This window comes from Notechis scutatus, chromosome 2, assembly GCF_049901735.1.
Source record: "Notechis scutatus isolate UNSWTSFEM ecotype Mainland chromosome 2, rNotScu1.2, whole genome shotgun sequence".
Classification (NCBI taxonomy): domain Eukaryota; kingdom Metazoa; phylum Chordata; class Lepidosauria; order Squamata; family Elapidae; genus Notechis; species Notechis scutatus.
The window spans coordinates 37,392,792-37,419,810 of NC_142010.1; the positions used below are offsets into that span (position 1 = coordinate 37,392,792).

General features: G+C 37.9%; 1 protein-coding gene across 2 annotated transcripts in view; it reads right to left on the reverse strand.

The window, feature by feature from the left end:
* SHQ1 (SHQ1, H/ACA ribonucleoprotein assembly factor) overlaps positions 1 to 27,019 on the reverse strand; it is a 111,032-nt gene that overhangs the window by 58,772 nt on the left and 25,241 nt on the right. For both annotated transcript variants that reach the window (XR_015747482.1, XM_026679058.2), the window contains exons 7-11: positions 22,925 to 23,031; positions 16,255 to 16,409; positions 12,523 to 12,576; positions 11,676 to 11,799; positions 6,804 to 6,924 (exon numbers count right to left, since the gene is read on the reverse strand). Coding sequence is in view for 1 of the 2 variants with exons in the window: in XM_026679058.2 (XP_026534843.2) it covers positions 6,804 to 6,924; positions 11,676 to 11,799; positions 12,523 to 12,576; positions 16,255 to 16,409; positions 22,925 to 23,031 (561 nt within the window). In the remaining variant the exon portion in view is untranslated. The remainder of the gene's footprint in view (positions 1 to 6,803; positions 6,925 to 11,675; positions 11,800 to 12,522; positions 12,577 to 16,254; positions 16,410 to 22,924; positions 23,032 to 27,019) is intronic.

Consider the following 27,019-nt stretch of genomic DNA (forward strand, 5'->3'; position numbering starts at 1 on the left):
GAAGGGACCTTGTAGGTCATCTAGTCCACCCCGCCCAAGTGGGAGACCCTACACCATTTCTGACAGATGGGAATCCAATCTCTTCTTGAAAGTCTCAAGTGATGACGCTCCCACAACTTCTGAGGGCATTCCTTAACACTCTCTCTGGTAGCATTGCTTTTTCAAATGTGTTTTCACTGGATGTACTTAGCAAACATTTATTTTACTTGGCTGTATTATTTTATCTTATTTTTATAGATTGTAAAGATTGCTGTAAGATCTTCTAGGTCAAGCTCGTACAACATACAGCTTGCCAAGCAGCTTTGCAGAGCCTGCCAGCATTTATTTATTTTTTAAGCACAGTAAATTCACTTCTGCCAACAATACCATCAGGAAGCATCTGCCACCAATCCTCTGAAGGACATGCTATCAAGCATTTCTGATGCATGCAAACCTCATCATCATTGCCGCCTTCGGTGCTGCTGCCATTCTGCTAGCCATGGAACGGCTGATTGGCATGTCAGATATTCCTATGTGGCTCATGATTATTTGTAATTTATCAAAATAGCAATAGCACTTCAGACTTATGTACCGCTTCACAGTGCTTTTACAGCCCTCTCTAAGCAGTTTACAGAGTCAGCCTATTGCCCCCAACATTCTGGGTCCTCATTTTACTGGCCTCGGAAGGATGGAAGGCTGAGTCAACCTTGAGCCGGTGGGACTTCAACTGCCAAACTGCTGTTAATCAGCAGTTAGCAGAAGTAGCCTGCTCAGCTCCGCCACACATCCATGCACACCTCCCGCTGGCCAGCTGGTCTTTGGGTCTCTACCGCACATGTATGGGGGGCAGGGAACATGCGTGGGGGTGGGGCACAAACAAATGCATGGGATATAAACGCATGCATGGGGGATGCGCACGCATCCACAGGAGGCACATGCATGGGGCACATACATGGGAGATGCTTGCGTATTGCATTATGGGGATGTGTGCATGAGTGTATTCAGTACCAAAAATGTTAGCCATCGCTGATCTATCTCATGTTTACAACACAGTCCTTTCAGCAGTTCCAAGAAAGCTCCACACTCATCTCCACACTCAAGTAACCCTGAGGACACAGATAAACCTCCAAGTGACCTAAATGACTCTCTAAAAGAATGCAAATGACCAGCTATCTGCAAGGACTATAAATATTTCCATTTCTCACCATCCAGTCAGACCTGAAGAAGCTTCTTGGATGACAAGCGAAATGTCTTCAAAGAAAAACAAGAAAGTCCAGTTGCTTTTTGAAAAAGCATCTTTGGGACCTCAAGTCTTTGCTTGAATTTTTTTTAGAAAAATCAAAACAACATCAAAGATTGGCAGCCAGGAGTATTATAGACTTGTTTAGCAGAAAGATCAAATGGAATGGCAACATGCTATATGAGCTCAGGGGTTAAAGATGTAATTTTCCACCTGGGCGCACCTGGCTTTTCAACATAAAATGCTGACAACACCTATGGAGATCCTTGGATGACCTGCTTCCTACGTTTGCTATGTAAACATTGCAATCTGGAAAGAGCTTTATTACCAACTCTTTTCATGTTTCAAAGATTTTTTCCAAGAATACATAACTGCTCAACTAATTACAGTGGAACATTTGGTGGGGAGTATACAGTATAAGGGAGTATATAAGACAATAAGTATTAGAAAATTATTGGGCACAGGGTATATTATTTATGGTGCTGCATATGCTGAACCTAATCTTGTCAAATGCTTTGTTGAATGAAACATGAAAAAAGGCCATGGGAAGGAAAAAGAACAAAACCAAAAGAAGCCAATTACGCTTTTCATACTAAAAGGTCCTTTCCAGGGGGGAAATATTTTAATTTGCTCATTTTTTAACCCCGTCAAACACAAATCTACATATTGTATAACTGAAAAATGCTGGTTAATGCTTTTGCCTTGGTCTGTAACTGCTGGAGATTTTTTTTTAAAAAAAGAACTCAGGAGAATTCAGCATTTTCCATTCAGGGAGATCCACCAATTCCTAAGTGAAATCAAAACAACAAGTGCCTGGGATTGCTAAATTAGGCAGCCACTAACCTTGTAATAAATCATATATAACAGTGGTCCCCAACCTTTTGGGCACTAGGGACCAGTTCTGTGGAGGGCAATTTTTCCACGGGCTGGGGGAGTGTGCTTTCGCACGCTGCCTGGATCCCACACGTGTGCAGGTGGGGCATCCCTTGCTTGCCCAGCCCAGTTCCTGGCAGGCTGTGAACTGGTGCCGGTCTATGACCCATGGGCTGGGGATCATTGATGTATAATAGCCAACCTGAAATGATCCAGACCAGGGGTCTCCAACCTTGGCAACTTTAAGACTTGTGGACTTCAACTCCCAGAATTCCTCAGCCAGCTTTGCCAAGGTTGGAGTCTTAAAGTTGCCAAGGTTGGAGACCTCTGATCCAGACTATTACTGGTAAATACATATATACAATAATATGGTTGAAAGGAATTTAACTCTTCAGATTTTCCCTCAAAAATGCATATAAATGGTTGAAATATAATTTACTTAATGCAGATTTATTACATTTTGCTTAAAAACTACTTACTGTGCAAGCTTATTGAGATACAGTTCTATAAATTATTTAGAATAAGCATTAAGCAATAACATTTTCCAGACAATCTAATGTAATTCTCTCCCTCAATATGATGTTCTAAAATATATAGGAAAACATTTTCAACTACATTTGAAAGGCAATAGATGTGGGAAGATAAACTAGAAAATAGAAATAGGCAGTCTACAACTAAATGAACGATTTGAGCATCCATAACCATATGTACCCTTGATGATCCTTCTCAACTCACAAATAGAGCAGTGACATGATTAGTCTATTGGGCTGGGAGATAATAAAGAAGTGAGGTCTTTTCAATTTAATCCTTTTTCAATTGAGAGCACTAAAAGGGACTGCAGTGTCTTCCGCAAAGGGCACTTATTAGAACAATAAATCCCTTTAGAAGAAAGGTGGATTCATCTACAAGGATTCATGCTTCTCTGAAGAGCTGGAAGAACTTCCACAAAAATGACTAAAAAACCTAAAATATACAATTCATCACAGGCCACTGATAATTGTCTTTTTCCTAGGCATGTTCTTTGAGCATGTGGTAGCTGACTGAATTAAGTTTACTGAATTATTTTCCGAATCGATTTCAGCCACTACTTATTTAGAACTACTTATGATTTCCAAGAAACCTTGGTTGATTTGTATGATGAGGTCTTCTATATCTGCAAACTGCAGGCATGTTTTAAAAGAACAGTAATTTTAATTTCTGTTCTGTAAAAGAACACAGTATATTGAGTTTACTATGGTTGCATTCACTCATGTATCGGAGTTCTTTAAATTCTAACTTATCAGGAACTACCGGTAATAAACTGATAAAAAACATCCATTCTATATGTTTTTCCAGGCAACAGAAGACGCTCCACTAATGTTTTATTTAATATGGGGTCCCTCAATGTTTGAACTAGTGAGCCAATATTAAGATTTTGGAGAATATCATGAGCATTTTCCCAAAATATCAATTTATCAGAAGAAAAAGTTGATCTTTCTTATCCTTTCTCAGGCAGCTCCCTCATCCCAACTTACTTTTATCCTTCTTCAAGCTCCTTTGGGCACACTTTCAATGAGAACAATTGGCATCAGTCTATTTATTTATTTTTGAGAACAGCTTTGGCACACATGCAGTTTGGAAGCGTGATTGAAAATATTTTTTTTGTGTGCATCTCACATTGAGTTTAATTCCCAGTGACTGGACACATCAATGTAGTATTGTCAGCAAAAACATTTAAATGATTTGTTACCTGTCTTCTGAGATTTTTTTAAATCCAGCATTCTAATCTAGCCTTTAACCCTGGAATTCCCTTTTAGTTAGTTCTACGATGGGACACTTAGTTTCCTTTACGTCAGAAAAGGTAAGCCAGGTATTTCTACCTGCGGAGAATTTCTTGAGAATAAAGAACTGCGTTTGAAACTGATTTCCATTTGTGGCACAACAATAGCACTTAGACTTATATATCACTTTAGAGTGTTTTACAGCCCTCTCTAAGCAGTTTACAGAGTCAGCATATTGCCTCCAACAATTTGGGTCCTCATTTTACCCATGGAAGGATGGAAGGTTGAGTCAACCTTGAGCCTGGTGAGATTTGAACTGCCAAATTTGCAGGTAGCCAGCAGTCAGCAGAAGTAGCCCGCAGTATTACACTCTAACCACTGTGCCACCTTGGCTCATGGGAGCTTCCTGTTTGTTTTATTCCAAAGATATCAGATGGGGCATGATGGATGCCAAGTGTCAATAGCACTCCAGAATTTGTGGGCACAATGTTCTTCCAAGAAGCTGGGATCATAACCCAGGGCGTGGCAACTTACTATTGTGCAAGTGAATCTTATATTTGGAAAGCCACAAAGATATCCTTAGACTTGCTATACAGAGACAGTTACAAAAATGTTTTAAGCCCAACAAAAGGAGAAAGCATTAGAAACTCAAACTAACTACCTGCTATTCCCTGGGGTATGAGAAAGGGAAAGAAGGAAAATCAGCCAGTCTTTTGAGATTCTGTTATCATAGATCAATAAAGATAACTTCCAATTATTATTGAGCAACCTGTTTTCTGTCTTGGCCTACCTCAAAGGGGTGATACTACATCAAGAGCTTTTAAAGTACCCTACATATCTAGGCTGAGAAAGGAAACTTGTCCATTGTGCTAAAGTGCTTATTTTATGCAATTTATATCTCAAATGCATGTAATAAGTACCTTAATAATAGCTCACGTTTCTAACACTCCTACATATAATCATGAGGGAAGCACAGCAGAATGTTTCACAACTAAGGCAAACATTGATTATACTGTAGTGATACCAGGGACAAGGAAAGCAGTAGTTAAAGGACATATTAGCAGCCTTGTCTTACTCCTGCTTCCTCATCAGTAATGTTATATATGGCAAACATGTTAAACTGGATTCTTGGAAGGGGTAAAAAATGCAGATTTTGTACCTAAAATTTAAACTCCACAAGAAAAGAGGTTTGTTTTAAAAAAATGAGTATCTCTCAAAGCTTATTATTTATTTATTCATTTATTTTCCCTAGATGTACTGAGGATAAGTAGCTTCATGACAACATAGCTTTATTTGCATAGTCAATCCTGCTTATCCACATATTGATACTCAATTACTTAACAAACCAATGCAATTTTAAATCCAGGACATAACTGATCTGTTAAATAACTAAAATTTAAATCATCTTTCTAATTTACACATTGCAATGAGTCTAGTGAACAGCAAAATTCTAATGGGTTTTTAATGATATTTTTCAATCCTACCTTTATTATTTTTATAAATAACTGAAGGCAGTAAACATATCTAATACCAATTAATGCTCCTATTTTCCCCACAACAACCCTTTGAGATGAATTGGGCTGAGACAGAGTAACTGGGCCAAGATCACCTAGCCAGGTTTTATGCCTAAGGCAGGACTAGAACTCACAGTCTCCTGGTTTCTAGCCTGGAGCCTTAATAACTAGGCCAAACAGGCTCTTCTGTAAACAGAAAAAGGATGATGCTGTTTTATTTCAGTATGGCAGATTATCTGACCATCTTGCTGTTAATCTATTTAACTTTCTATCATAATTGAGCATATGTATGAATGTGGGGATATGATCTGCAATTTCTTGAATCATGTATAAAAGAGAGCCCTGTGATTTACATAGAATTCAATAATATTTATGTTTTCCTTCTAGGAATATCAGGACTTGAAAGGCTCTGAAAGCAGAAATGTATAGAAATGGTTAGGCTGAATTCCAGGTTCGATGTATTTGGAATGTTTGTCCCCTTGAATTATGCAGGATAAAAACCAACAACGGCTAAAGAACTTGCAGCTGTGATTTTACCGTCGTGTCTATGTGTGTGTGTGTATAATAATTTATTTATCTATATTCCACACTTCTTAACCACCCATATCCCTCAGAGTAGAGTACAATTTAAACAATGACTACAAACAACAACATGACAAAATAGCAACAACGATGTATTGGAAAATCTGCAAGAAATACCATTTGCCTTGCAAGCAAAAACTGGTGGGAACACAAAACCAACAAATAGAAATTGAAGAAACTAAAGTGCTCTTAGAATTCAAACAGACAAGCATCTGCAAGCAACACTTAACAATTGTAGATAAGAAAGACAAAAAAGTCTGGATAGTGGATGTTACAATATTGGGTAAAGCACAATAGAAGTAAAAACTCAAAAACAATAAAAACATACATAGATTTGAAAATAGAAGTAGAATGACTGGCAAGAAAGCAAAATAAAAAAGTAATAGGAACCTTGGTGCAATTCCAAACCAACTGTAGCACCACTTCAGTCAATCACCAAAATCAGTCAACTGAAAAAAGCAACTTTACTTGGAACTACCTATGTTCTGTGATAATATCTTTAACACTATTATCAACAACATCTGTCTAACTCAGGTCCTTGGGAAGAAGTCAGTAAGTGGATAAAAATGCTTAAGTCCAGTCTAAACTGCTGTCTGATTTTGTGACCAACTATAATAATCTGTCAATTACAAAAGGCTATACTGCTTGGATCCACCCATACACTATGCCAATATATTATGACATTCTTTGGGTAGAACTTAATGTGTATGAAGGCCAACTCCAGTTGAAAGATTAGCAGTTTCAATTTCACACTGTGGTGTACATAATAAGTATACTTTAAACAGACCTCTTTACTACTTTTCTACAAAATAAAACACCCACAATCATAAAAAGAACTACAGATTTAGAACTCACTTAGCTTTTTGAATCCAAATGCAGTAATCTGTGATGTAAAGGTCATTGAGAATATATGCAGGATCATTCTCCCGAAAAATCTTGTGAATATCTAGCAGACACTTCAAAACAGCACTTTTACCTGAAAGAGGAAAGAAAATATTAATTCATATAATTAAAATTATCAATTTATCATTTTATAGGGAAAGTAGCCACAACTACTCAAATATTTAAATTGTTTTAAAATTCCAGGGGAAATCATTAATTGTAAATGAGATCTGTCCCATTCTTCCACCCCCATCTTTCCTATCATAGGATACACAGCAAATGCAAAAAGAAAAAGGCAAAAGAATCACAACTAAGATTCCGGGGCAGTGAACAATTACAAGCTCTGTGACCAATTGTAGGTACAAACCTGACTGGCATCTATATTTAGTGTAACAATATCACCCACTTTTTTTTTAAAGCTTTCAATTGTTAATGTTACATGCAAAATCACTTCTCTACAAGTGGAGCAAGAAGATCTGCTTGTAAGTTTCGATGTGGTTTCACTATTCACTCAAGTCCCGATAAAAGAAACCCTTGAAATCATCAAAAATAAATACCAACCAGCTAAACACCTTATGGAACTAACAGAACACTGCTTAACCAACACATATTTCATATACAAAGGACAACGATACAAGCAAATTGATGGAGCCCCTATGGGATCACCACTGTCACCCGTCATTGCAAACCTGTTCATGGAAGAATTCGAACAGAGCCCTGGCTAATGCCACCCACAAACCCAAACTATGGTTAAGATACATCGATGACACATTTGTGATTTGGCCCCATGGAAAAGAAAACCTAAACAATTTCCCAACACACCTAAACAGCACACACCCCAAAATCAAGTTCACCATGGAAACGGAACAACAAACAACTACCATTCCTAGATGTACTAATCTACAAAAAAACAGATGGCACACTAGGACACACCGTATACCAGAAGAAAACACACACCAACCGCTACCTCAACGCCCAATCCCACCACCACCCAGCACAGATAAACTCCGTGGCCAAAACATTAATCACCAGAACTGAACGCCTGGCAGACAAGACACACATAAAGACTGAACTATGCACCCTGACTAAAGTACTGACAGCCAACGGCTTCCACAAAAACAAAATCACCGGCAGATCCACAAAAACACACTGAGACATAATGGAGACCTGGCACAAACAGATCCCCCTGATACCTCCAGCTCAAACACACCCCAATCAGGCACCCAGATAAAGTAACACAATGTTGCCAGCCAATCAAGATACAAAAAGAGCCACAAAACAGACAGAAGATATTAGAAACACCAATCAAGCAGAACACAGCAAACTCCAAGACCAATAAGCACAGACCAAGACTACCAACCAATCAGGATGAAGAAAAAACCATTCTGGCACAGCAACAGGCTAACCCCAAATTTAAATCTGAAACCACTGTAAAAGTCTGACTCACAGATGAACACAATACAGAAGCCTGATGATGGCAGATGAGATTCTGCTGAAACGTTGCTACAACTTTAAAAGCACAACTACAATGACGTGGGAAAATACCCGAACAAAACTGAATACCATTCATGTAAGTACCCGAAAACTTAAGAAAACATATATACATACATACATACATACATATAATGTTCTAAAAAATTCTTGTTGAGAAATGAAAAAAAGTTTCATATCTCCCAATTTTCTTTAAAAATCTGTGCTCACTTTGTTGTTAATATGTTTTGCTCTTCTATGTCAGAAGCCTTTTTCTTCCGATGGCAAATAAAGGTGAACAGGTTTTTATCTCATAAGTACCAGCAAACTAGTACCAAATAATGATATAGCAAGTGACTTACTGATATTTTATTTTAAATAATATTTGGTAGTCCCTATTACTACAACAATTCATATTCACTCATATTGTCAAATAATGTTTTATTATTTGCCTCAACTCTTCTGAAATCCATAATATAATCACATACCAAGTGTAAAAGCTGAAAATTCACTCCTGTTAACTATTTGCTTAAGAGCAGCCTAAGTTATTTCAATTCCATTCATAACACGAACAATGATCCAACTGAGCCAATCACATGTCATCTTACAATAGTTTCCTAGGTAACCTGAGACATCCAAATGAAAGCATCTGGTAATATGGAAAGAAATTAAACAAGTTTCATGTTGACTTTAAAACTGCTAAACATTTTTAATGAGTAGAGAGGCTAGACAACTCCAGGGGATACAGGGATGTTTGGTTTTACCTAATCTATCCAACAAAAAGTTTTGTTCCATGGTCATTTACAGGTATTCTAAAAAGGCTTTCAGTAACACATTTTCAGAATTTTATCATAAAAATGACACATTATGCTTTAAATATGCATTTATACAGCCTTCTATACAAATGGTAATGTTACTCATCCAAAAATCTCATCTATCAAAAGGACATTTACTGGCTAAAAAAAATCACTTTTGATAAGTGGTTCGCCAGTGGGAAGGATATATACTATTATTCTTCTTTGCAGTTTCACATGCTAGCTGTGAAGGGAAGGATAACTTTTGCTCTGCAATCAATTCTGAATGACAACCAGCTAGAATCTTTTATGAAATTTTCTGTCAACCCAGATAAATAAACCCAGATAAATTTAATAAGAAATTAAATATATGGGTCATCTGCAGACAAATTAATATAAATATTTGAACACTCTTCTATACTATAGGCAAAAATTGTTTCTCTCTCCTTCAAACATACCAACTAGCATGTGTTACTTTCTGTTTCACTGTGAAACTATTATACCTACAGGTGAAACTCAAAAAATTAGAATATCGTTCAAAAGTTCATTTATTTCAGTAATGCAACTTAAAAGGTGAAACTAATATATGAGATAGCCTCATTACATGCAAAGCAAGATAGTTCAAGCCGTGATGTGTCATAATTGTGATGATTATGGCTTACAGCTCATGAAAACCCCAAATCCACAATCTCAGAAAATTAGAATATTACATGCAATCAATAAAACAAGGATTGTACATAGAACAATATCGGACCTCTGAAAAGTATAAGCATGCATATGTAGTCAGTACTTGGTTTGGGCCCCTTTTGCAGCAATTACTGTCTCAATGCGGCATGGCATGGAAGCTATCAGCCTGTGGCACTGCTAAGGTGTTATGAAAGACCAGGATGCTTCAATAGCGGCCTTCAGCTCTTCTGCATTGTTGGGTCTCATGTCTCTCATCTTTCTCTTGGCAATGCCCCATAGATTCTCTGTGGGGTTCAGGTCAGGCTAGTTTGCTGGCCAATCAAGCACAGTAATCCCACAGGCACTGAACCAGGTTTGGGTGCTTTTGGCAGTGTGGGCAGGTGCCAAGTCCTGCTGGAAAATGAAGTCAGCATCCCCATAAAGCTCGTCTGCAGAAGGAAGCATGAAGTGCTCCAAAATCTCCTGGTAGACAGCTGCGTTGACCTTGGACTTAATGAAGCACAGTGGATCAACATCAGCAGATGACATGGCTCCCCAAATCAACACAGGCTGTGAAAACTTCACACTAGACTTCAAGCATCTTGCAGTATGTGCCTCTCTATTCTTCCTCCAGACTCTGGGTCCTTGGTTTCCAAATGAGATGCAAAAGTTGCTCTCATCAGAAAAGAGGATTTTGGACCACTGAGCAACAGACCAGTTCTGTTTTTCTTTAGCCCAGATAAGACGCTTCTGATGTTGTTTGTTGTTCAGGAGCGGCTGGACAAGAGGAATACGACATTTGAAGCCCATGTCCAGGATCCATCTGTGTGTGGTGGCTCTTGATGCACTGACTCCAGCCTCAGTCCACTCCTTGTGAAAGTCCCCAACACTTTTGAATGGCCTTTTCCTGACAATCCTCTCCAGGCTGCGGTCATCCCTGCTGCTTGTGCACCTTTTTCTTCCACACTTTTCCCTTCCACATAACTTTCTATTAATGTGCTTTGATACAGCACTTTGGGAACATCCAACTTCTTTTGCAATTACCTGTTGAGGCTTTTCCTCCTTATGAAGGGTGTCAATTATGGTTTTCTGCACAACTGTCAGGTCATCAGTCTTTCCCATGATTGTGATTCCTACTGAACCAGACTGAGAGACCATTTAAAGGCTCAGGAACCCTTTGAAGGAGTTATGGCTTAATTAGCTGATTAGAGTGGGACACTTTGAGCCTAGAATATTGAACCTTTTCACAATATTCTAATTTTCTGAGATTGTGGATTTGGGGTTTTCATGAGCTGTAAGCCATAATCATCTCAATTATGACACATCACAGCTTGAACTATCTTGCTTTGCATGTAATAAGTCTATCTCATATATTAGGTTCACCTTTTAAATTGCATTACTGAAATAAATGAGCTTTTGCACGATATTCTAATCAGGCCCAAATTTAACTCTGGAGGATTTGTCAAATAAATGGGGACTTGCAACTGGTTTTATACCTCAACCTGTGTTATATACACAGACACATTTGAAATATGTCTACTCTTCAAAAAATTCTAAGTGTTGGGTAAACCAGATAGAAACAGTTTCTCCTGCAACCCTTCTGGTCCACTTATTTATCAACAACACTAGTTCAAGTGGAGCAATACAAAAATCAACGCCCATGCTACCATTCTCCACGCTCGTGAGTTCATTGAAGTCTGGCACTCCAAAAGCAATTCCATCAAGAGACGAACTGACCTACAATCAGCCTACGAACCCCTCAAAATCCAAATCATCCAGATATCTACCCAGAGACAGCAACCTTCAACCAACCCACATAAGCATCCCACCTCCCAACAAGCCTTATCTCTGAAGTATCTAAAATATAGATGTAACTTTCAACTCAAAACCATTTAATAAAAACATATTATCTTACCTAATTTCAATATCATTATCGTATCATTCAAGGCTCGTATCACTAAACCGAAGTGTCTATAAAGTGGGTAGCACAAAACTCTTCTTCCAAAGGATGTAAGGACTTCCGAAATGCTAGTAAAAGTCTGCATGAAAGATTTAAAAACAAATGGTTATAAGAGATTTGTTTTTAAAAGTTGTCTGATACAGAGTGTCTGATACAGAGATGGGGCCAAGGCCATCTGAGTTATGTGCTGACTCTGGAGCCTCCAGAATCTGATAGCAGCGAGGCAGAGGAACAAAGGGAGCCTGTTCCCAGTGCGTGCCTGCGTGCACAGAGCTGCCAGAAGGCAAGAACAGTTAAGACAAAGGGGGCAACTTGGGAGTAAGGCTTGGAGGTGATTGGCCCTCCCATAAGACATAAAGGAGGAACAAAGGGACATGAACCTTTGCAGAAAGCATCTTTGTTCATACTGGTCGGTTTGAAACCTGAAGCTCTGTGTTTAATTTGTGCTCCAGTTGGCCTTGTATAACTAACTGGAAATGTAGTTGTTGGCAGCATTTCAAGGAAGATAAAGGTGCGTGCTTATCAGACTCATCCTGAAGGACTTTGGCAGACTTCCATGGGACTATTTAAAAACTGTTTGAGACTCATTACGGGCTGTGATGACTAAACTTCACAGCCCTTGAAATAAAGAAAAAAGGGGTTTGGGACTAATGTGTGTTTGTTAGTGTCTCAATAAGCCTTGATCAGAACAATTACCTGAAAATTTTCAGAATATAACAATCATGCTTTTTAAGAAATTTCTACATTTCTACACATATATCTAAAGTGTATTTTCTTTAGAAAGTTTATATAATTATCTTACCTCCAACCAGCATAAAGTTGAGCTCAATTTTCGTATGTTCCATGGTGACTCAACCTTAAAGAGAAGGATATAGAGAAGTCATGTATAACATAATTCTATAAATGGAGCTTAAGAAAAGATAACATTTATGACAATCCTGAGGATATGGCTATTGCTAAAATAAAGTGAAACTGTAATTAAAATAATTTTCAATAATCTCCTACATTCTTTGAGCATGTTAGTTTTCTTCTAAGGCCCACATGTTTGAAGAGAATTTTACAGGACAAGTTTTTTAAAAAATAAATAATTAGAAAACAGAGGAATGTCAGACATTCCTAAATTATTTTAGCTATTAGCAATGTGATCTCATACCCTTTTGGAAGAATTTTTTAAAATGTGAAAAGTTCAACACCACTCATTTCTTATCTTCCATATTTACCCCCAAACATTTCTTTTTATTTGATTATTGAATATAATGTCATAGACTTAAAGATGTTTTTAGCGTTATTAAAGAATGTAGAGTACATAATAGAACCTATGGAAACTACCATGTACAGTAAGAAGCTGGAGTAAGCATTTATATCACTGTGGTAGAAAAGTGGTACTCTGGGGTAATGAAATTTTGAGAACCTATGATTACATTTTCTTGATTAGTTTAATTTTTTTAACTAATCAAGGACAGAAGCAACTTAGAACTAAGAAGAAATTTCCTGACAGTTAGAACAATTAATCAGTGGAACAACTTGCCTCCAAAAGTTATGAATGTTCCAACAACAGAAGTTTTTAAGAAGAGATTGGATAACCATTTGTCTGAAGTAGTGTAGGGTTTCCTGCCTAAGCAGGGAGTTGGACTAGAACAGGGGTCGCCAACCTTTTGGATCTCAGGGACCACCAAACTCATAATTTTAAATCCCGGGGACCACTAATATGAATTTTGAGTGATGGTGGCTTGCTGACATTGGTGGGAGAGGGAGAGAGAGAGAGAGAGAGATCTGATCTAACTTCTCTCTCTCTCTCTCTCTCTCACACACACACACACACACAAACACATATACACGCAGGAGTGGGATTCAAATTTCTTAACAACTGGTTCTGTGGGCATGGCCTAATTTGTGGGTATGGCTTGGTGGTCATGTGACTGGCTGGGCATGGCTTGTATGTAATTATTATAAATATTTATGTAAATATTGATTTTTTTATTAAAAAAGAGCAAGTGTCATGCCCCTGGTGGAGACTGACTCTGAGGGAGAGGAGGAATAGCCGACAGGGAGTGGTAGTGTGGCTCCGGAGGTTGTGGAGGAAGCTGGGGAAAGGGCAGAGGCCGTCTGAGCAGTCAGAGGAGGACCCAGGCCCATCCCCTATCCATCCTAGGGCACGCAGGGAGGAGAGAATAAGGGAGAGACGTGGTCTCCTCGGGAGGAGAGGGCCTTGATCCTCTTCATGGGCTGCAGCTGTGAAAACTGAATAAGAGTTTGGACCTGCATACTGGCAAATGCTGAAAACAAATCGTGTAAATATCTCTAGTTTATAGTTCCTCTCTTTTGTGTTGCTTTTTTCCTTCTTCGTGTTACTGTGTGGGAGGTTTTTTTTTGTCTTCCGTCAAAGATATTCAGAGTTTGGAAGCAAACTGAAGGAATAAAAAGGGTTTCATCTGTTTTCTGTGACTATTTTTGTTTTGTATCTCACCCTGAATCATTACAGCAACTTTTACCCAAAATCAGGCAAAGCAGGCAGGCAGATTGAGTTGCTCACAGAATCACAGATTCATTCAGAGATCTATCTTTCTGCCATGAGCTACCTGAGTCTGTCACATAAAATTTGCTTGCAAGCAAATCCATAAAATTTGCTGGCAAGCAAACTCACATAATAACTTACAACACACCATGTATGTAAATATTGAATTTTTTATAAAAAAAAGAGCAACTTTTACCCAAAATCAGGCAGAACAGGTAGGCAGATTGAGTTGCTCACAGAATCACAGATTCACTTAGAGATCTGTGTTTCTGCAATCAGCTACCTGAGTCTGCACTGAATAATAGAAGCTTCAGGCTCAGCTCTGCTATTTCTTGCTTTCTAGCTAATCTAAATCTCTTGGCACAGCAGAACAGGTGGTGGTCAGGAAAAAAAAAGGAAAAATAGCAACTTAGCAGGCAAGTTTGCCAGGTAAGGAGTGAATGGGCGGGGAGGGTTCCCGCAGGCCATGTGGGTGGCACAGCTTTGTGTTCCTGTGCAGCCTGGATTAATTTCTTTGGGGGGTGCTCTGGGGGTGACATTTCTCTGCGGACCACCAAAATTTTCTCGCGGACCACCAGTGGGCCGTGGCCCACCGTTGGTGACAAGGTCCCTTCCAACTCTGTTATGCTATTCTATTTTCTGTAACTGGGATTGCAAGGTTGGTAGGATTGAACATTTGGGGGAGGTGATCAAAGGTACAAATGAGTACTCCAAGTCATTTTTTCTCCAAATAGGGGAAAAAATCAAATTGATGAAGGAATAAATCCGAATCAGGATATGTTAAAATAAAATTTCATTTTAACGTATGCCGATTAGTGTACATTCAAAGTTATAATAAAGTTATTCTAAGTCTAAGTCTTCCTTAAGGATCAGTTCCTTTAATAAATATTATGGGAAATCTTGAGCCCCTTACCTTACAAAAACTTACTCCACACATAGGGAGAATGGAGTTGTAGAGGCTGGAAAATGGGACCCTTGTATTATGTGAACATAAAATGGAATACAATTATGCTTTGCTGGGAGGGGAGGGGATTGAAGTAAGTTTTCAATCTCTGCCTGGACAAGCTGCTGTAGTTTACTTGGCAAGGTGTTTTGCCAAGTTTGAAGACCCTTGTCTTATGCTTTGTTTTGCTTATTAAACTAAAATCTGGGAAGAAAAAAAATCTTTATACTACTAGTACTGTAATATATTTATAGTATCCTTCCCTTGAGGCAAAAAAAAAAAATACATTCCTAATTGTCATTTCTAATCCTTTAATTTTTATTTATCTTGTATATATTCTGAACTTGGAACTCCATAATGAATGCATCAAATACAGGCAGTCTTCAACTCACAATCCTTCTTTTAGTGATTGTTTGAAGTTACAACGGCACTGAAAAAAGTGAATGGTGATTGGTTTTCACACTTATAACTGTTGCAGCATCCCCATGGCCACATGATCAAAACTCGGGCATTGGCAACTGGCATGTATTTATGATACCTGCACTGTCCCAGAATCATGTGTACCATTTGTAACCTTCCCAGCCTGCTTCCAACAAGCAAAGCCAATCAACTTAATTAACAACTGCCTCACTTAGCAAAGAAAAATTTGGGCTCAATTATGATAATAACTTGAGGTCTACCTGTAGTATTCTTGGACTGATCTGCTTGTTTCATTCAAAATGAAAGTCCTAGTTTATTTATATGAATGCCATCAACTGGTGTTCCTAAAATATGTCTATACTTTTTCAATACACATTCAAGCAGAATTTTCTCTCCAAATCCCCCCTCCATTTTCTCTTCTGCTACTTAGTTCAGCATACCTGTCAGAACCAAGATTTAATCTCCTATTCATTACTTCGCACAGCAAACTATCTAGTGATAATACCCTGCAGTTCTGTACTTCAGCAAAGAACAAAGTCTAGTTTAAGAGCTAAGCCTCCCAAATTACAGAGTAGCTCTCTATAGTTTTCATGATGGAGCCACTTAACTAGAATACTATACTGTGAAGCAGGTGAAGAGAAGAAAGACTAACTCACATTATTTTCTCCTTCAGTGGCACAGACCTCATAGCAATATGCTAAAAGTATATCAATTAAGCTCAGATAGACTTGTTGGCTGGCTCTTTTATCAAGCAGGAACGTCCTGTTAGTGAATTTTCTTAATTGTTCTTTCTCATCTTCTGTAAAAGAAACTGAAAATAGGAGGAATGACTTTAAGGTACAGTACACATAGCTATTCTAAAATATATTTATCCATACCTTCAAATTGACAAAGATGGTATTGATGAACATGCTGTCTAAATTCTATAGCTATTCTTAACTTAAATGCTTGACTTTCTTAGCACCTGCCCAATTAGTCTTTCTCATTCAGAAATAATAGTTAATACATTTATTCACTTTTCCTCCCAAAGGCACCCAAAGCACCTTAAAAAAGGGAAGAAAGGGTCTTTCATAACCATAATAAAAAACAGATATTTTTTGAAAAAAAAAAATACATTTTAAAAAAGAAAATAAAGTTCCTTAAAAAAAGAAAAATAATTCAATTTAAAAGCAGTCTGGTGTTAGGGTAATTTTTATGCCAAAATGCTTAGGTAAATGGGAATGTCTGAAAAAAGAATGTGGGATAGCTAAACATCCACAACAACCACCTCATACTTGGTTAAGAACTTACATACTGGCTAAAGTCATATAACACACTAATGTTATTACAATTTGTGATTTGTTTGGGCTTAACTTGGAATGATGCCTGAAGCCTGTTCTTGTAGTTGGCATGTTATAGTTTATGACTTAATGTGTGTCGTGCAAAGCTAGGCAAGTGTAACTTGTTGAAACAATTGTTAAACAAATGACAACATAACATAATTATGAATCCAGAAACTAAAAAATTACCCAATGTTTTTCATAGGAAACATGGTTTTCATTTAAAAGATAATTCTGGACCAGATGTAGCAACAGCATATACAAATCCAATAGGAATCAACCCATTTCTAATCTGCAGGTAGATTGCAGGATCCAATCTGGTCGGTCACTGGGACCAGAGTTTTTGTACTCCGAGCTTTCGGACTTGTGTTGGAGCCCATCTTCAGGGAACTTCTCTCTAGATGCTAGATTGGATCCTTTAACAATATCCTGAGGCATGTATATTTGCTTTCAGTCATGGATAATTTACTTAAGTAAGGAGTTGTGTTTTATATTTTAAATATTAGAATATATATATAACTGATTTAAACATCAGTTCAAGATAATATTCATACTCATTTAAAGACACAAAGCTATACATTGAATCATGGAACTGGAAACTTAACATTGACTCATACTGAATCATGGAACTGGAAACTTACTTAACAATGTTGCTTTAGGGACTGAAGTAATTTGGACTAGAGAAGTATAGAAATGAGGAAATAAATAAACACCATTTTATAGATAGGAAAACATTGATAATTAATAATACAGCTCCTATATTAAAATAACAATCTGTAAATTTCAAAGACTGAGCAAATGCCCAGTCTTTGAAAATTAAAGAAATGTACAGTGTTGATTTCTAAGTTAATAATTAAAAGGTTATACACTCTTATTACTGTGTTACAGGGACTTGAACACAAATCTAGAATCCTGAGTGAAACAAATATAAGCTTGACGGGAAGTCAAGAAATATTTTCTGAGACATGGAAAGGAAAATGTGCGAAAATATTTTGCAGAAGTAAACTCTAATAGCAGTGCTATTCTTCAGGGTTCCAAAATGTGTAGAACATAAGAATACTATATTAAAATCATAGGGGAGGAGATCAAGAATGGGAAAAGGAATAAAGCAAACCCATACGTCCCTTTCTCTTTACGGTTATGTCCAAGTTATGCTATGTAGCGATTTAAGTCTGAGCTCCACATCATTCTATCCTCATGCAAAGAAGTTCCTATTTTGTTGTCCTCTCTCTTTTGTGCAATAGCTCATATAGAAATCAAATAAAATGTCAACCATTATTTGAAAGTGACTTTAGGTTCTGTAAAGAGGGACATACTTCAGCATACCTATAGTCTCTAATTAGATTATGTGCGTCAAGTTGGTGTAAACTCTTAGTGACCACAGATAGACCTTCTGCAGAAAGATCTGTCCCAACAAGGCCTTTCAGGTATTCCACTGGTGTACCCATAGTCATTTTAATCCAATCCATTCACCTTGTTTCTGGTCATCCCTCTTTTTCCTTACAAATTTCTTAAGGAAGCTGAGACACCCTAAAGACTTTAATCTCACAACATCACAAACTTCAGAATACTATCCAAAAAATAGTCAAATCTTCCTCAACACCATGCTCAGTGTCAGCGTTCCAGAAAACCTCAACTCCAATCAATAACTGAGACAAAGCTGACACTCAGTGACATCTGACTGAGGGGCTCATCAATTGGCACTGTATCACCATGTGACTTTCTTGGTGACCAATATTTAAAACAATTCTAACTATGAGTCTTTTTGCATTATTTAGAATATTAGTAGTAAAGCCCAGGGAGATGGGAAAGATTAAATAATTATCTGCTTCTCTCCTGCTCGAGCTGACTCATCTTGCAAGGTTGCTAAAATCTCTGACAGGAATATTTCGTATGGGAAGAAAGGAAATACTTTTGCTTCAGGTCCCATTTGTGTCCGTCGCAGTATACAACTTGGTTTATTTTCCTGCTCCTTACCAAAAGTTGTGGCAATACGGAACCAAGTTATAGGTAGCATAAATGTCTTAACTTAAGATACTGATCATAGCACAGCGATTCAGTAATAGAAGATCCTCAGAGTTTTGTCTTTACTACCACAATTCTGTAAGACATTGTCATTGAAGCAGCTGGTGATTTACATGGTTTATATACCATCAAAAGTGGGTGTTCATCCGACAGGTGAAAAGGTGATGCAGAAATAACACAGCTTTTGTGATCTCCTTTGTATTCTACGTAGAGCATAAGTGCCTGATTTTGAAATCAACTGTAAAAATGAAACTTTAATAGGGTAACTGAAATAAGGATTTGCACATAGAATAAAACCCAAAATCAATCAAGTTATACATATCGTCAAATTTGAGTACTGAATGAAACCCAAAGCCACTAATCCTTTGCTGATGGCAAGTTCCAATCACATATCCATCACACATCCAAATGTTATACACCAGAGATGGTTTATTAAGGTTGAGTGAAGCTTCAAATAGGTGCTTCACTTTTATGAAGCTTTGAACAAAAGATGTTCTCAAAGGTGCTTCAAAAGTAAATGAGGTTCAATAGCAATTTAGAGCAAACATTCTGCACTCTACACTGGAGACTATTCAATTGTTCTTCTTCTGCAGAGCATGCCCAATGGGAAAAAGATGAAGAAAAGCTTTTTCCCCCTGCAGTGTTAAATCAGGATTCTTCCAGGCTGCACAGCTAGCACCATCACTCAACAAAACCCCCAGACAACTCTCTTTGTTTAGCCACATAGCACATGACAGCCCACCAAACCCCAAGAGCTTCATGTTGTGAAGCTCCATTATTCAGCTGATCTCTCAACCACTAGATAGCTGAAATGTGGTTGAAAATGTATTTCACATGCTGTTGACCTCTCTCAATCATTCGCCAGGGGCCAGAAGACAACCAGCAAAAAAAGGGCTGTTGCCAGTGCTGCAACTGCCTAGGTATGGAGAGCCTTGGGATGCAACAAGGAGGCTTAGTCTAGACTAACTGTTTCCACTACACAGTGATACTAGTCATCACTGCTATGGTTTATCCTCCAAGCATGCTATGTATATATGGAGAAGGTTTGAAGGAAGAACTTCACTAATGTGCTGACAAGAGTTTTCTCCCATAGCATTGCTATGCACAAACTGAAGTTCTACTATACCAGATGGAGTATTTGTTGAAGCCATCACCTGGTACACCTTTAAGCCAATACTCCTGAAACTACCCAGCCTGCCATTACTTTAGTCAGTGGGAAGAAGGTTGATAGGAGTCTTCTCCTGCAGTACTGGAGATGTGAGGTCACTCAAATTGTTTGTTGAAGTGAATTAAGTGGTCTCTTTGCCTCATCAAAGCAAGTATCCCCTAAGACTGAACCATCACCAAAATGAATGTACTGTACATCTTTTAGCACAAAAACAGAATCTTCAGAAGATCCAAAAGCCAAGCTGCTAACTCTGTTTAAAACACTAAATTAGGCAGTCCAGAGATTTTAAACTTCTGAATAGGCAAATTAACATATGCAATGCAATTATCTCTGCATTTTGTAGAAGATTTTTAATACTGATAAATGAATAAAAATGACAATGGCCTGCTCTTAAATTACCGTATGTTCACTTGTGCTTTTTAAAAGAATTCTCAAAATAAGATTTCTGGCAGAATCTAAAAGGAATTCTAGTTTCAATTGTTTAACTGTGAAACTAATTATCTTCCAGCAAAAAAAGCAGAAACTTTTCAAACAATTTCCTCAAAGTTTTTTGAGGGTTTTTTTTTTACATAATGATGGAAACAATCTTTTTTTGCTTTTCCTGAAAAAATATTTATCCCATATTGTATTTGTAAATATTATCAATTTAGATCCCCTAGCCTGAGTGTTTGAAACATACAGCAGTGAAAATGATATTTGTCCTTTTGTTATTCCTTCCCCTTGTGATTAATAAAGCTGCATAACTTTAAATAACTTGTAAAAAGATATATTAAATCATTTCTTAACACTGCCATTCACTACAACTAATTTTCAGATAGCAGGCCATAAGCTAGGAGAAAAAACAGATCTGTCAAGAATTTAAATGTAACAAAAAGCCCCTTGGCCACAATTTTGCTCAGTATGTAGAACTTGCAACAAAAGGGAGCTTTAACTTGGAAACATTTCATTATAGGTTCATAAATATGTAAAATGATCTTTAATGTCTTCTGTCTCCTCATGAGGATATTCAAAGGAATTGAGTGCTCAAACCTTTTGAAAATGTCATGAGTTTAATTTTTTTAAACTCAAGCACAGATATTAAGGATGCACAAAATAGCAACAGCAATACCACTCAGACTTATATACTTACAGCCCTCTCTCTAAGCGATTTTCAGAGTTAGCATATTGCCCCCAACAATCTGGGTTCTCATTTTACTGACCTTGGAAGAATGGAAGGCTGAGTCAACCTTAAGCCGGTCAGAATCAAACTACTGGCATTGAGCAGTGAGTTGGCCTGCAATGCTATATTCTAACTACTGCTCCGCCACAGAGAGAAATGCAACATTTCTATTCTGGACCAAGCTGTTCCAGAAGTGGTCCATTGGTTTTCTGAATATCAGTCCTCTGAACCAGCAGTTATTTGTTCAAACATGATGTTCTGGATGAAAATGGGTTGTTTGGGCTGAATAGCCCTGGAACTCCAGAAAACTGTCTTATCAGTCCCCGACAAATGGCCAGATTGGGTCCAGAGTAGGAATGGAATAGTAGATTTTAGCTAAATCTGTTAGATACAACTGCTTTCTGTAGATGCAGTTCTGTATATCCACTGTCATTTTTCCTCAGATTATACTGGTTGTCAACCCTGAAGCTGGCCTAACTGTGGCCATTTTCTTTTCTGCAGCTTTCCTCTAAGAAGGTTTCTCTTCACATTGCTTCAGGGCTGACACAGCCTGGAGCTAAGGGGTAGGGAGGAGGGGTGTAGAGCCAATTGGAGTTATTGTAGCCAAAATAAAATTCTTTCCCCTGGGAATCAAGGATGTTCATGGAGGTGTTTGAAAGGTAGAGACTGAAGTCACCTAGCAACTATGTGCTGATCGGACCATGTGACTGGTGACTTTGGGGGAAAGTGACAAAGTTTTACTTTCAATTGGATGTAAAACTGGCAGGAACTTAGAGCCGGTTTTCCACCAAGTTTGTGTCAATACAATATGTCCCAATAAAATGTTCTTTGATGAATATGCCTGCCTCGGAGTTCTCATTGTTGGGGACATATTACTTGGAACCTTGACACTGATGACATTGATGCAAATATTTAGTCCTGACTTGTTTGTCTCTTACTTCCCCCAGCCCCTTGCAATTTGAAGGTGCTTTCAAAGAGCAACTAAATCCAGCCAGTAACATCATTTGGAATGAATCTATGCTGGATCAACTCCAAATCTAGAAAGTTCAGTTGATTTTCAATTGGTAAGAACAATTAGTGGGGCTTTTTTGTGATGATGGAGAAGAGAAAAAATGAGGTGAAAGGGGGGATTCAAGAAAGATAGTAAAATATATTCATAATGTAGATCATTTTCTTAATTTTTATAGACCAAGAAAGGGTGATATTTGGTGTATCAAGGGCCCCAGCTTTGCTTTCAACCTTCCAGAGAACTCACAGAAAAAAACCCATAACCTAAGATTAGGTAGGCTCTATAGATTAGGTTCTATAGATTAGGCTATGTGGATACCTAAATTTTAAAGGGAAAAAAAACCAAGGGCGGTGCCAAAATGGACCCATTTCGCTACCAAATGATCATAGGATGCTTGGAATCAGAAAATACATGGAGGGAGGAACAGGGCCTGCATGCAGTCCACAGACTATCCATCCATTACAGATATATAAGTATCAGAAAAGCTAAATATTGTCAAGCAAATTTTCCAGTTCTTAGAAAAAACAACTGAGTTGAATTCTTTTTACAACAGTGGGAAACATATTATGTCAAGTACCACAGACAAGAGGGATTTATATAAGCTGTAGAAGTACAATCCTACCAAGTGAGGATTGATTGTACTTACTCCATGAAGTGCTTTCTTGAGCATTTATCATCAACTCGTAGGCGTTAACCCACCAGGGCTTATAGTTCAACAGACGGTGAATAGCTTCCTCTTCAAAAAAATCAGCTCTGGAAAGATAGAAAAGCTTATGAATTTGATATGAGGAATGTACATATGTAAGTCACAGTAATCCTATCTTAGAGACATCTCAGCCACCTACATCAGCTTTAGACTCAGACTATAACTTCAATACAAACTGAGATTTTAGGATATCAACCTAAGTATGAGAGAGGTTAATAACTGTTTAAGATACTCATCGTTTTGTGCACTTAATAGCATAGCTGACTTGGTATACTTCAATATATGCATATTAGTCTTCCAATATTAGTTCATGATCTATAAAAATTAGAATGAATTTTATTTTGAACAACCCATTTTGAGAAAGCAGCCAAGATTAAAGAAGAGCAGCAGAAGTTATATTGGGAAACATATATACATATGTAGGTATATAGTTCATGTAGCCTCAATCTTGCATACCAAAGATCTCTGAAATCTTTTGTTATATCTCTTTTCTTTAAACTGAAATTTATGTGATCTATTACAGGTATGTACTTTATAAAGCTATAAACAGTACATCATTTTAGTATTTTGAAAAGTTAATGCAAATCTATTCTTTTTCCAGGGTTATGAAGTACTGCATCTGTAACTGAGTTTTTTTTTTTAAATTAAGTGGTCTGGAAACTTTCCAAGCAAAGTGCTAATCTACAGCCATCTGCCTTTCTTACTCTACAAAACATTTTACTGACCCACCTGAGGTTTTTAATCAGTATTTGGAACTTGGGCAGTTTCAAGGAAGCTTATTATCAAGACTGTAACAGCACAAACATCTAACTAAATCAATCCATGCTAATCAAGCAGGGTTACTTCATCACAGAGCAGGGAGATAAGGTTAAAATGTTAATTAGTCGTGTAGCTTTTGACTGTGCTAAGGTAGATCCTGATGTAATTATTTCATTAGGAATAGCAAAATCTTAAAAAAAAATTATTCCAGAATTTTTTTTTCTTATTTTTTTTTAGTAATTCTTAAAGTGGATTACATTTGTCTTCAAAGTTACAGAAGAGAACTATAGGGATATTGTTTAACACTTTTTTATTGGACCAGGGTTGTCCCCCCCCCCCCCATTTAATTTGGAACTTCAAGGTACAGACATGGCCAAAAGACTGGTACCCCTCCACTTTCTCCCAAAGAATCCCAATTTTTTATTTTTCACAATTCGGAACTCCCATCTCCCTCAAAGAGGGACTCTGTGTGGTATACAATAAAATGTTAAAATATAAAACAACACATTTTTATTCCAGATTGGATCCTGCAACATTATCCTGGGACACATGTGTTTGCCTTCATTGATAAAACAGTATATATAAAAGTTAAAAAAAAAGGAGCAGCAGTTATTAAGTACTATGGAGATTAGTTCAAAGGGAGGGTTTGCAGGGGACTCTCCAGACCCATGGCTGTGTGCTCGCTCCTCTGAGCTCCCCACTCGAGGTAGCACAGTCATGCTTTAACTTCTTTCCCAAGGTCAGGAGGGATGGGGTGGGGGCTGCCTCACCTCCAGAGGAAGAATATTCCCTAGAGTGGGGGCAATGACAGAAAAGCTCTCTCCCTAGATATTGAATTTTGCAGAAATGGGTTGAAATGGATTCAAATAAACGGTTTTCAATAATCTTTATTCCATAGTCTAGAGAGCAGGCACTTTGCTTTTGATGTATGAATCAACAGACTCATGTAAATAGTAAAACAAATGAAAATAGCATGGACATGATTACTGGCACACCTTGGAAGTTAAAAAAAAACCACGATCAAATTTTAATGATCTTCTCAAGCAGGATCTTTAATTAGCATCACTGGTGTCTTCAATCGCATAATCAGTCAGCATATTTCAATGACGAGAAATGAATGCATCATTGTCTGCCGCATAGTGAATGCGGAGAAGAGAAAGAAAAGCAGAGAGTTGTCTGAGGAGGAAAAGAAGAAACTAGTAGCCAAGCATGATAAAAGCAAAGGATACAAAATGTAGAGAACACAGGAAATGGCCTTAAGGGACAGGAGGAAGAGCTTCTACCAAGAGAACAGTCATATAAAAGAAGAAGAAACCCAGGGCTGGAATATAAGTTGAATAAATGCCTTGGACAAGACCTTCCCTAGTTTCCCCAAAGATAAAGGTTTGGAAGGGGAAAGCGCATTTAGACGTGCAAAGATTATTTTATTATAATTTTCCAATAAAAGTATTGACCTCTATGACATTGGATACCTACTTTGGTCTATCTTAAAGATAATATCTCCCAAGAGTGACCAAGGTTGCTAATATTACTAAGTAATGTAAGGTCCATGGAACTGTAGCCAACTTCCTTGGATAAGGCCGCAAGAAGAAAATCGATTCCAGACTGAAGAGAAGGATAGTTTGAATGGTGCAGAAAGAATCAAAGAAAACTTCAAAACAGATTCTGACCTCCAAGATCAAGTTACAAGAAGATCAAGTTACACAATCTGTCAGAGTTTTACTGAAAGTAAATGATAGAAAACCTAGGAAAACTCTCTTCTGAAAAGCAGGAAAACGCCCCCAATATTGATGCTTTAAAAGAAAAGAATGCCATCCTTGCTATCAAAAAGGGAAGCTTCATAATGCTATGGGGTTGCTTTTATGCCTCTGGCACTATGTACCTTCTATCTATGGAGGGCAGAATGAAATCAGGAGATTTTTCAAGGTGTTCTACATTGAAACATAGTCCCCACTGTTAGAGAGCTCTGACTTACTAGCAATAGGTGCCCCAGCAGGACGGTGACCTGAAACTTACATCTAAGAAAACCCAAGGCTAGCTGAAAAGCAAACACTGGACTGTTCTGAATAGCAATAGCACTTGGACTTATACACTGCTTTAGAGTGCTTTACAGCCCTCTCTAAGTGGTTTACAGAGACAGCCTATTGCCCCCAACAATCTGGGTCCTGATTTTACCCACCTCGGAAAGAAGGAAGGCTGAGTCAACCTTAAGCCTGGTGAGATTCAAACTGCCAAATTTCAGGCAGCCGGCAGTCAGAAGTAGCCTACAGTACGGCACTCTGACCACTGCGCCACTCTAACCACTGTGCTTTGCTATGTATGAATCCTGATCTAAATCCAATTGAACACCTATGGAAAGAGCTGAGCCTCACACCTGGGAGAAAGAAACAGAGGGAACAGCTTGCTCAAGAAGAGTGAGACAAACTGCTCCACCTAAGGATTATAAAAAGCATTTGATTGCCATTATTTGTTTGAAAAGGCGCACTACAAAATATTAGGCTAGTAGTACAGGTAATCCTTGACTTATGACCACAACTGAGCCCAACATTTCTGTTGCTAACCAAAGCAGTTAAGTGAGTTTTGCCCCATTTCACAACCTTTCTTGCCAAAGTTGTAAGTGAATCATTGCAGTTAAGTTACACACTTAACATAGTTGTTAAGTAAATCTGGTTTCCCACTTACTTTGCTTGTCAGATGGTTGCAAAAGCTGATCACATGATCCCCTAGGACACCGCAACCCATCATAAATATAAGTCAATTGCCACAGGTCTGAATTTTGATCATGTGACCATGGGGAGGCTGCCACGGTTGTTTAAGTATGAAAAACAGCCATAAGTCACTTTTTTCAGTGCCATTGTAACTTCAAATGGTCACTAAACAAACTGTTGTATGTCGAGGACTACCTGTACTGATTATGTCCACGTCATTTACAATTGTTTTATTATTTACAAGTTTACGTAAATTGCCTGCTCTGTGGATTATAGAATAAAGCATGGGTCTTCAAACTTGGCAAGATTAAGACTTGTGGACTTCAACTCCCAGAATTCCTGAGCTAACATGACTAGAGGAAGAATTCTAGGAGTTGAAGTCCACAAGTCTTAAAGCTGTCAAGTTTGAAGACCCCTGGAATAAAGAGTGGTAGATGCTATTCACTTGTACTGTATTAGTTTCCATTTATTTCATGGCAAATTGAGATTCTTTGGGAGAAAGTGGAAGGATAGCAATAGCAATAGCACTTAGACTAATATACCACTTCATAGTGCTCTACAGCCTAAG